Below are 11792 nucleotides of genomic sequence, written 5' to 3'. Positions count from 1 at the left end.
TAAGTTATGAGGGAATCTATGTATTATTTACGCAGTGTAGAAGGTGGAATAACTTATACATGTATTAGTAATACTTGTATTAGAACACAAAATGACAAGAATACCCTTTATTCAAATATATATATTTTTTGTTTAAAAATATATATTTAAACTATACTAACAATTTTAATAAATTAAGTAAGCTAATAATAAATAACATTCACATTACATTTATATTATTAATCCTTATATAACTACCGCATAACTAATCCATGCATAATAATCTATGCATAACTAATTCCAATATAACTCAACCTTATATAACTTATCCGTGCATAATTAATCCCTGCATTACTTATTCCTGCATAACCAATACATATTAATTAATACTTTTCTGCATAACTCTAATAGGCAACCAAATGACCCCTAGTGTAAATGAAGTTATTACAATTAATAGTCTCTCTCGAGTCTCCAATAACCAACTGATTACAAGTGTCTCCTCAAACAAGTCAGATCCCCTGCATATTCTCAGTTTTATCTCGCCCACAAATTCTACTTTTAACCTCATTACCTGCCACTTGTTCCACACTCTCCTCGCTCTATAAATACTCCTTCCCCATTCCCTCTGATCTCTCACACTTTTTCCAAGCTTTCCTTTCAATTCACGCTCTTTTCGAGAAGCTTCGAATTACTACTGAATATTAAAAAGGAACTCATACATCTCTCCAATGGCTACAGCTACTCTCAGTCCTGCTGATTCCGAGAAGCTCACCAACCTCAAATCTGCCGTTGCCAGTCTTAACCAAATCAGGCAATTTTTTTTTTTTTTTTTCAAATCTCAATTCTCACATTTCAATTTCCTCTTCTTTTGTGTGTGTGTGTGAGTGAGTGTATGTAGTTTTGCTTAGATTTACTTGTTGCATGTTAGCAGCATTTTCCTCAGTTTCTCCATATATCGCTCATTTTTGATCCGTACCTGATAATTGTTTTGCAGTGATAATGAGAAATCTAAAGTTCGTTTTCATTTACTGAACTTTAGGATGTGGTTAATTTAATGCTCGATTTCATTTACGTGGATCTACAGTTTTGTTGTGTGCGCGCGCGTGTGTGTAGTTTTGCTTAGATTTACTTGCTGCATGTTAGGAGCATTTTCTATTTATCTCAGTTTCTCCATATATCGATCATTTTTTGATCCGTACCTGATAATTTTTTTTTTTTTTTCTGTGATAATGAGAAATCTAAAGTTCATTTTAAGCTACTGAAATTTACAATATGGTTGATTTAATTCAATGCCCGATTCCATTTACGTGGATCTACAATTTTGTTGTTGTTGTTGTGTGTGTGTGTGTGTGTGTAGTTTTGCTTAGATTTACTTGCTGCATGCTACTATTTATCTCAATTCTCATTTCTCCATGTCTTGCTCAATTTTTTTTAATCCTGACCTGATAATTTTTTTTGAACTTTTTATTTCGTGTGAACTTATTTTTTTTGCAGTGATAATGAGAAATACGGATTTATTAACCTTGTCACTCGCTATCTAAGGTACAATTTGGGCTGATATCTCTGTTTACTGAACTTCATAGCACTAATCATTTTAATTTACTGAACTTTAGGATGTGGTTAGCTTAATGGTTTTTTTTTTTTTTTACATGGATTTGAGATAATGTGGATTAGGTGATTTTAGGTAGTCCTTTAGTAGTGTCTATAGATTCTGATTATCTCGGATATGGTATAAATTTTGGAGTGTTTACAAATTAAAAGTAGCAGATCAATTATGACCTTATGGCATTTGAATTGTAGCGGCGAGGCTCAACATGTTGAGTGGAGTAAGATCCAGACACCAACCGATGACGTGGTGGTGCCTTATGACAAGTTAGCACCTCTCTCTGAAGGTATTATTTTTACATATGTATACATGGTGTGAGCAGAAAACAATGAGTTTAATTGAATCTGCGGCGAGGTGCTAGATTTGCCTCTAGTGTGAAGATGATTTTCTTAAGAAAATCAGATCCAACTGAAAATGTTTCTGAAGAAGCTTCACTATCTCGATCATTGCAGATCCTACAGAAACAAAGAAGCTCTTAGACAAACTTGTTGTCCTGAAGCTTAATGGAGGCTTGGGAACAACGATGGGGTGCACTGGTCCAAAGTATGTATTTGCCACAAATATAGCTATTTTTTGGTCTAAAAGTTATGTGTTACAAGGTTATGCTATACATATGTGGCTTACTTTTGTTTGCTTTAGTGGACTTAAAGCTAATCTCTGTGAACACATTGTTCCAAACTTCCTTTCTGTTCTCCACATGTCAGTGGAGAGTGCATATGGATCCAGAACAGTGTCTTGAATCCTGTCTTTTGCTTAGCAACAATATTTTATTGATTCACCAGTAATGTCCAAGAAACTCTCTGATTGTTATTCTGAATCTTGTTATATTTTATTGTACCTGTGCACATGATACCCTGCTTTCAAGTTTTTTTTCCTTACACATGCATTCATTGGTGAAGGCTATAAAGTGATAAAACTTGGTTATTGGTTTCTATTTCTACTCTGTGTTTGATAGTTTTCTAACACTTGTAGTCAAAGGTGGATAGCAACTACTTATTTTGGTTGATCTGATGGCATTATCGACTGCAGCTTGCATCATTTGGATGTGAAACAGTTCAATTGCTGCCTGCTACTAGATGGAATTTGGCAGAATTATAATACTGACAGATCAATACTATACCTTCAGATAGGAGGAAAAATTTGATGGTTAATTTAGAAGTAGATAAGATTTACACTTTGTTGGCAGCCAAGGAGCTACCTCCTTACAATGCTCTAAAGCACTCTGCCTTAGATATGTGTCTGATCAAAGAGTTTACTTTTTACTTGCATTGCTTTTCCAAAGCACTTTGCGGCGTATATGATGATAATTGGATTCTTGGAAAGTTTATCTGGAAATGTAGGAATCTCTTCTTCACTTCTTGCTTTCAAATTTGACTGCATACAGTGATATGATATTCTCATTGTAATATGGAAGTTTTAGCTGGTGTGTTTGCCAACCTTCATAGCTTCTCATAGTCTGAAGTTTGTATTTCTTTCATGCAGATCAGTTATTGAAGTTCGTAATGGTTTGACATTCCTCGACTTGATTGTCAGACAAATTGAGGTAGCTATGATTTTATGATCAATTTAGTTCACCATGATGTTTCATGTTTGGCTGTTCACCAACTAAAGAATGCTGTCTGTAGGCTCTCAATACCAAGTATGGATGCAGCGTTCCCTTGCTTTTGATGAATTCATTCAACACCCATGATGATACACTGAAGGTGAAATAATATCAGTGTGTTACATATTAATCCATGATCATTCTCTGTTTTCAGCTGCTGATATTACTATTGCATTCTCTATGTAGATCGTACAAAAATATTCAAACTCAAACATTGAGATTCACACATTCAATCAGGTTAGTAGGACTTAACATCAATGATATCAGGTATCACAAAGCTTGTTTTTTTCACCCAACATATTGGATTTGAATAGGTTTGTTTGATGTTTCCTCTTTAAATTTTTACAGAGCCAGTACCCTCGTCTGGTTGTTGAAGACTTTGCTCCACTTCCTTGCAAAGGCAATGCTGGCAAAGATGGATGGTAATTAAACTGTATAATGTGTGGATTCTGTGATCACAACTGAAAGAGGAATCAGCTCACCAATTGGAATATTTACAAAAATTTCTTTTAGCCATAGTACTGAACTATAAGGAGTAACAAAATCTGCATCTTAATGATCAATCTTTTAAGAAATGATTTATCTAATCTGTACTTGTTCTTGTAGTTATCAAGAAACAATATAAAGAATTTCTGTATTCGTCTTGTCTTTGTGGACAAGTATACTACTATGTTTGCTGCTGCAAGAATGAGAATGCAAATGCTAATTCATTTGGCTTTTCTGTGACATAAATCATTCTGCATAAAAAAATCATTTTATGCATAGGTTAAGTTTATTGAATTCCCAACTCATACCGCATCTCAACTAGAGCAGATTGCGCATAGGTTCTGATTCTTTTCCTGCTCTTGTACTCCCTTTTATTTGTGTTGGTTTCATCTTAGCAATTCAATCATCTCATGTACACTGTTCGGATGTACAGGAACCCCCCAGGTCATGGTGATGTTTTCCCTGCTTTGATGAATAGTGGCAAGCTTGATGTACTTACATCAAAGGTTCTGCTCTGCATTTTACTGCTGTCTTCTGATTCTGCCTTGCATTCGGCTGGTCTTATTTATTTTTATTGTTTGTGTAACATCAGCTACGTTTCTTTTTCAATCTGTTACAGGGAAAGGAATACGTCTTTGTTGCCAATTCAGATAACTTGGGCGCTGTGGTTGATTTGAGTATCCTTTCAATAGTTCTCAATTGTGAATGAAAACCTGGGTTCATTTCCTAGCATCTCAATCATAAGAAGCTTCCAATAGCGATAAGCTTTTCTCAATCACCATCAAGTGCAATTTCTTTTCCTTAATTCAACATTGCAGAAATCCTAAATCATTTGATCCAGAACAAGAACGAGTACTGCATGGAGGTCCTGACTGCAATGCCTTTTGAGGCTGTGTTTTGGTTGGTAAACACAATTTCTCTAGTTACTAAAGCTTGACAATTATTGCAGGTGACACCAAAAACATTAGCTGATGTAAAAGGTGGCACCCTAATCTCGTACGAAGGAAAAGTACAGGTGCGTGGTTTACCACATGGGCGACGACTTTTCACCCGTGTTCATATGCTCACACCTTTTAGCACCTTTTTGCTCATATTGCCACCTCTATTCAGAATTTGTAGTTTAATTTAGTCTTGACCTATAGCTGGAAATAGCCAGATGAACAGATATCAGTTTGAACTGCATCTAGACAAAGCTCATCCTTCAAGTGTGCTGCCACTCTTTCTTAGTTTTCTCTTCTTCTTTTTTCCTTTTAATTTTTGGAGAGAGCTTAGGATAGTTATTTTGCTAATTAATACCTATTTAGATGAGGTGTGCACAAGTTGGGCCGGACTCCACGTCTATTAAAGAAACCTATTTAAATATTTCTATTTTGCAATTAATGAATTACTTTCACACAACTTGCTTATTTAGCCTCTATTTTGTGTGGTGGTGCAGCTTTTGGAGATAGCACAAGTTCCTGATCAATATGTGAGTTGTGCCTCTTTTATTTCTTTTTTAGCCTTCTAGTTTTCTGCTTCCTTGTAACTCTTATGAAGACACATGAAGAGTCCAATTGGAGGTTTTCAAAGTAAATTTCACTCGAGAGTTATCTATTTGGAAAATCTCATATGCCTGAGTAACTGTGCGAACCATAGTGATATGATACTTTCTTTCACTGACAATCCAGATTACTCTGCATTATGTTTACTCATCAATGTGTTTCTTTCAAATGAAAAAGCTTATCCTGTTGCATGTATTTTATATAGAAATGTTTAGTTGGGCTGTTCATTGCTCCTGTGAGATTAGTATTTGATGGTATTACAAGATTAGTTTGAATTGACATTTTTCTCAACGTCAGATTCAATTATGTGTTTCCTTTCTTCTTTCTATTCGATCCCGGAGGTGGCACGGCTGATGTTTAAGGAACTTGTTTGATACAGGTCAATGAATTCAAGTCAATAGAAAAGTTCAAAATTTTTAACACCAACAACTTGTAAGTTGAGACAAGTCTTTTGACTTACTCTAAGCCTTATGTTTTTACTTCCTTTTCTATTGAAAATGCACTGACTGAACCCTTGGCTTTACAAACAGGTGGGTGAATCTAAAAGCTATTAAAAGACTTGTAGAAGCAGATGCACTCAAGATGGAGATTATTCCAAACCCCAAGGTATCAGTTTCTGCTAGTCGAGTCTGTGATTTTAATGTTTCAATACTTTGCGTAAGAGCCCGATGTAGCTAAGTTAATCTGCAGGAAGTGGATGGGATTAAAGTTCTTCAACTTGAAACTGCTGCTGGTGCTGCAATTAGGGTATCTAAAGCTTAAACTCTACGCTTTTAAATCACTAATGCCATTCCTTTAGTGTGTTTGGTATGACGGAAGTCATTTTCAAGATTTTCTGAGGAAGTCATTTTCTGGTGTTCGCTTACCGGATAATGTGGTGTCAAAGGAGGGAAAATGACTTACCTCACTTCTGAGCGGAAGTCATTTTCCTTAAAACTGTCTTTACTTATAGACATTATTGTTAGTCTTTATTACTCAAGAGCTTCATCAAAACCCTCTGTGATTTGCTAATAAATCTATTTATCTTTAATAGTATATATTTTTTCTGGATTTTTTTTCCACTCACCAACCATTTTTCAGGAAAACATTTTCCATGGAGATGATTTCCGCCATACCAAGCACACTCAAGAAGTTTGATACTTCTGTTGTCTTGTTTCCTCTTTCTGATGAAATTTTGCTCTAACTCTTTTTCTTAAAAACCAGTTCTTTGATCGGGCTATTGGAGCTAATGTTCCTAGGTCTCGTTTCCTTCCAGTGAAAGCAAGTTCAGATCTGCTTCTTGTCCAGGTAACTTTTCTGTCTTCTCATGATTACTGATTATATCATTCCCCTTTTGATCAATGAGCTTTAGTATGTTTACTCACCTGGATAATCTTTACAGTCTGATCTTTACACCTTGACTGATGATGGCTATGTCATTCGGAATCCAGCCAGAACAAATCCTTCTAACCCTTCTATTGAGTTGGGACCTGAATTCAAGAAGGTGAAGATTATTTCCTGCAATTGGTCGATCTTTTGTTGAATGCAGCTAATAGCCCATTTGTCTTCCCAGGTTGCCAACTTCTTAAGCCGTTTCAAGTCGATTCCCAGCATTATTGAACTAGATAGCTTGAAGGTCACCGGTGACGTATATTTTGGAGCTGGCATTACTCTGAAGGTAATTAACAAATCGTTTTTCTGTCTCCCTTGAACTCATACGTTCACTAGTGGAGCTGGTCTGCGTTTGTTCTTAGTCGATTCTTTGCTGCGTAAGCTGATGCCATTTTCATTTTTGATGTAGTAGTGCCTAAAATCTTATGTTTTCCTACTTTTTAGGGAAAAGTGAATGTCGCTGCCAAATCCGGAGTGAAGTTAGAAATTCCAGATGGAGCTGTGCTAGCAAATAAGGTAATTCCATGAATCTAAACGTGTGTGGGCTATTGGAATTAGTTTATACCTAGACCTGTTGAACTAACTTTGTTACACTGAAATCCAGGATGTCAATGGTCCTGAGGACTTATAAGAGAGTTGCTGGTCAGGTTAAACAACATAGTATGAATTAAAGAAGCAAGGAGTGTTTTTTGGTTGCAGTTTATGTAGAATTGTCACATTAGGAAAATAAATTGAACAATTTTGTTTTGCTCCCGGAATCGATGTGAGAGTTAAAATGCCTACAGGCTACATATTGAGTATCCATTGCATTTTTCTGTAGTTTATTAGTTGTCATGGAAATCGATGTGCCGAAGCCAAATCAATGAGCTAATATCTTTCCTTGAGAAGTTTAGTCTCTGTATTTGCACAATCTAAAATTCTTTGATCATTTTATCTTGAAAATTTCTTCTTTTCTGCCAAAAAAGATAGTACAGTATTTCTTTTCTTCTCGATTTCCAACTGTCGTGAGTTTGGGAATTTTACAATCATTTTCATTGATCATTCTATCTCTATTTGCCGTCTCAAGGGAGCATTTTATGGCCTCAAAACAATTCTTAATAGTTCTCCGCACAATTGTTGCGTAATTGAAGATACTATCACGTATGTTGAATGAAAAACTGTTTAAATCTAACTATGTACGTTGCACAACAAACAAAAGATTGTATCACGCCGCATGTATGAACAAATAAACTTTAACACAAACACAAAGTCTATTACTCAAACTAGTTTTAGGATATCGCGTTGCGCGTGTACTCGATCCCAGTGATAAAAATGAGCCAAATATTATTAAACTATATGATAGAATTATAAAGTAAATTTTTTAAATAATTTCACAAGCTCTTGTTAATATATATATTGATGCTATCAGCCAACTTAATAAAGAAAAAAATTATGTCACACAAAAGTATTCTAATGCTTTATATACTTTGATATATGAGTTGTGCAATTAATAGCTCAGACAAAATTGAATAATATGTTGACTTGTACTCTACTATTATGCAACAATACTATATTTTTGATGGCCTTAAAAATAAATTCTATTTGTTCAAGTACCTCATATAAGATTCTATATTATTTGGTTTTGTTATCTTACGAAGAATTTAATTGGATGAGTACTATTTTTGTATTTCTAGAAAGAAATACAATGATTGTCAAAAAATTTTAAGGTAGAAAATAAGTACTTCTATTATTGTTGTTATTATTATTTTTGTTTATTTTTTTATCCAACATGAAGTGTATCGTAGCGTCATATAGTTCTCGAAAAGATAAGGTCTATTAGCATTTTATATATATTTTGATGTGTATAAATAGTTAAGACAGTGTTTATAACATTAACTTTTATCTACATACACATTTTAAAATATATTTTTTTAAATTAACTAATTAATATTTATTTGTTGATAATATTTTAGTGACACAATATTGGGTTGAGCGGATTGAAACTCATCATGAATTATGTTGTTGATATATGTTCTCTTTCATCACATGAATGACTTTATCACGACCATACAGTTAATACTGGTATTTATCACAAATTTTATAGTTATATCTCAATTAAAGAAAATAATTTAGTAAAATAATCTTTCTTGTTTTCAAACTTTTAATTCAAGTAAGAAAATATAATAAATAAAATTTTATTGATTTTACAGTTTTAAAATATTAGAAAATAAGTAAATGACCCTAGTTATTCTGATCTTATACTTAGGAAAATAGGACATTTAAGAATAAGAGTGAAAATATCTACTATTTGATAACATTTAAGTCAAAGCCTATTTTAATATATCGTCTAGAATTATTTTAAATCTTTGGTCTAGAAGTAATAAGTTCTAAAAGGAAATAATTTTTATAACTAAAATTTTGCTCGATTACTTAGATATATAAGTTTGTACTAATTTGGATAAGGAAATATTCAATATATAAAAGTTTGTTTGATTTCAAAGACTAAATATTAGGAAAATAATTCAATTAGTAATCCTAAATGTTCAAACATTATTAAATGAATATTCCTAATAAAGATAGAATAATAATTAAAAGACTATTTTGTCTAGTGTAAACTCTACGTTTAAAGGGTAAAAAAGACGAACGACATTTTGCTAAAGGCGTTCGTGCTTTTAATATAATATATAGATGGTCACTCAGCTATCCCAAATTATCTCCTAAAGTCACTTTTCTTTTGTTTGTAACAACAAAATCACTGAACTATGCCTATTGCACTCAGAAGGTCACTCAACTAGATTTTTCAAATTTTGGATTGCCAAATACCTATTTTACCCTCTAAATTATAAACATTTATCTTTTTTTTTAAAAAAAAACTTTTTAATATTATGATTTTTCGCTTTTTAATTTATATTATGGACTTACCTATGGAATAAATAAATATTATTTATAAATTAAAAAAATAAAAAGTATTTAAGCATAAATAATACTGGAATAAAACAAATAATGAGCATAGTAAAAAAAATTAACTAGAATAATTTATTAGTAATTAATTATAGTATTAACAACAAAAATTCAAAAAATTATTTACACAATTCAGAATGAAAGAAAATAAAGATTGCAAAATATATATTCCATGCACGTAATATAAAGATATTTTTATAATATACATTATATATTCTTGAAAATTATGCTCAATTTGGAAAATTATGCTCAATTTGAAAATCATGCTCAATTTAGAGGGTAAAAAAGGTATTTGGGAATTCAAAATTTGAAAAATCTAGTTAAGTGACCTTCTAAGTGCAATAGGCATAGTTCAATGATTTTGTTGTTACAAACGAAAGAAAAATGACTTTAGGAGATAATAAGGATTGGTTGAACAATCCTAAATAGCTATCAGTATGATGATTGACCATATGTCTTTACAAATAATATGTGCTATCGAGAAAAAAAGAGAGAACAATCCGATATATAAAGTATTCTGCACCGCATTTTAAGGGGTGGGCGTATGTAGCGTGTAGGTGACGGGTTCAATTGAACCTATAATTTTCGATGCAGAGCGTAAATTTAAGAGTAAAAATTTACTAAAATTACAACAAAAATATATATGAACCCATAGCTTTAAGAAAATAATTGATTCTATGCTAAAACTCTTAAGGATTGAACCCATAAAATTTAAATTTTGGATCCGCCTCTGAGCTATACTTTAATGCAAGCATTAGTGGCTGTTTTTATAGTTTAAACCAGTGAGCCGTGATTGTATTGGTCTAAATTTGGGCGGCTTGATATCTGCAAATAAACAGGGTCGTGGACAGAGTCAACCACGACACAACGACGAGGAGTCGTCTTAAGAAGGATTATTGCCGAGGTCAAGTAGACGGATCGAGGAAGTAACGATAGGATAGGTTTAGCAATAGACATAAGGAATATTCCATTGGATATTCCTTGTGTTCTACTTTTTAGGGTTTCTTAGGGATATCCCTTATAAATAGGAAGAGAAAAAAAACAAAAGGGGGATCTTTACTTTTGGAGAAGAGCACATCGTAAAGGATTGATTATAAAGAATATATAAAAGCTTGTCTTATTCACCGACTACCTTGTTCAAACACACGTTGTTTGCTCTTTGTTTACAAGATCCAAAGGTTCCTTATCCATCAATACCTTTTATTATTACACGTTGCTGTCAGGAAGAAGAATCACCCAAGTCATCAAATATTTGGGTGATAAATCCCTCTTATTACATTTATTGTCATTATCTACATTTATTGCATGCTTCTATTACTATTGATACCCAATTTTTCCCTACATATTTTAAATATGCATAAATACCTTCAAAATAGCATATATATGCATATATAAGCATGCACAAGGCTTTTATAATTTATTTCATAATTTTAAGGGTTTAAATTGATTTATTTTCTCCCCTTTTATTCATAAAATCCCCAATAATTATTTTTAAAATTATTGTTATGATGATTTATTAATTTAATTTCTATACTTATGTCAAAATATGGCTAATATATTTTATATGCATTTTTATAATTACATTTAGTATTTTTAAAGTTAAATTGCATATAATTGCAATATTAGCCCATTTTAATGTATAATTATATTTTATATGCGTAAAATCGGCCCCTATATTTTCAAAATGATTATTATGTATTTTAAATCATTTTGGTATAGAAAATTATTTTCAGAAAAATATTTATTATAAATTAAAATAGGGAAAATTGGCTATTTAATTTATAGCCAGATTTAGCTTTCAATTCTAGCCTAATTTTAACCCAATCCCTGGCCCTATTTCCTACCCAAATACCCGACCCAGGTCCCAATTACTCCTACCCGACCCAAATCCACATTGAATCCTGGCCGTTGATCTAAAAGATCAATGTCCCTCATTTGCCTTTCCTTTTTTAACTCTAAACAACCCCCCAACCCTAGTCACTTTTCCAGACACGCTCCCTTTGAATCATCTGGTCTTCTCTCTTCTCTCAACCTAACCCTAGACTTCTTCAACCACCGCCTCCCTCTCCGGTCATTTTCGGCGACTACCTTTCAACCCCAAGCCTCCAATGGGTCCTCCATCGTCTTGCTCATCATCTCTGAGGCCTTTAAGGGCCTTAGGCCATGCCAATTTGGATCTAGGGTTTCTGTTTTTGTTATTCATGGCTTAACCGGTGTGATTTTGGGCAAAATAACACCATATTTATTATGATCTTTGAAGTTTATA

The 11792-nt window shown here is 33.0% G+C and overlaps 1 protein-coding gene across 1 annotated transcript; it reads left to right on the top strand.

Annotated features, from left to right (window-relative positions):
* Positions 1–499: 499 nt before the first annotated feature.
* On the top strand, positions 500–7514 carry LOC104217975 (UTP--glucose-1-phosphate uridylyltransferase-like). Its single transcript, XM_009768337.2, has 21 exons — positions 500–790; positions 1474–1521; positions 1780–1871; positions 2038–2128; positions 3068–3128; positions 3211–3288; positions 3375–3425; positions 3537–3610; positions 4108–4180; positions 4294–4351; positions 4493–4539; positions 4624–4689; positions 5110–5142; positions 5595–5647; positions 5746–5821; positions 5906–5962; positions 6419–6502; positions 6597–6698; positions 6768–6872; positions 7031–7102; positions 7191–7514. The coding sequence occupies exons 1-21, from the start codon at positions 708–710 to the stop codon at positions 7215–7217; spliced, it is 1431 nt and encodes a 476-aa protein (XP_009766639.1). The 5' UTR covers positions 500–707; the 3' UTR covers positions 7218–7514.
* Positions 7515–11792: the final 4278 nt, after the last annotated feature.

This window comes from Nicotiana sylvestris, chromosome 5, assembly GCF_000393655.2.
Source record: "Nicotiana sylvestris chromosome 5, ASM39365v2, whole genome shotgun sequence".
NCBI classification, from domain to species: Eukaryota; Viridiplantae; Streptophyta; class Magnoliopsida; order Solanales; family Solanaceae; genus Nicotiana; species Nicotiana sylvestris.
The sequence above is the reverse complement of the archived record's forward strand: the minus strand, read 5'-3'. Positions and strand labels throughout refer to the sequence as shown.

What these genes read in the sequence shown, in the direction of transcription:
- LOC104217975 (XM_009768337.2), top strand. Translation starts at nt 708, where the DNA reads ATGGCTACAGCTACTCTCAGTCCTGCTGATTCCGAGAAGCTCACCAAC. An exon ending in GCCAGTCTTAACCAAATCAG is followed by an intron (nt 791 to 1,473) that starts GCAATTTTTTTT and finishes TTTTTTTTGCAG; the next exon opens with TGATAATGAGAAATACGGAT. An exon ending in GAGCTGTGCTAGCAAATAAG is followed by an intron (nt 7,103 to 7,190) that starts GTAATTCCATGA and finishes ACTGAAATCCAG; the next exon opens with GATGTCAATGGTCCTGAGGA.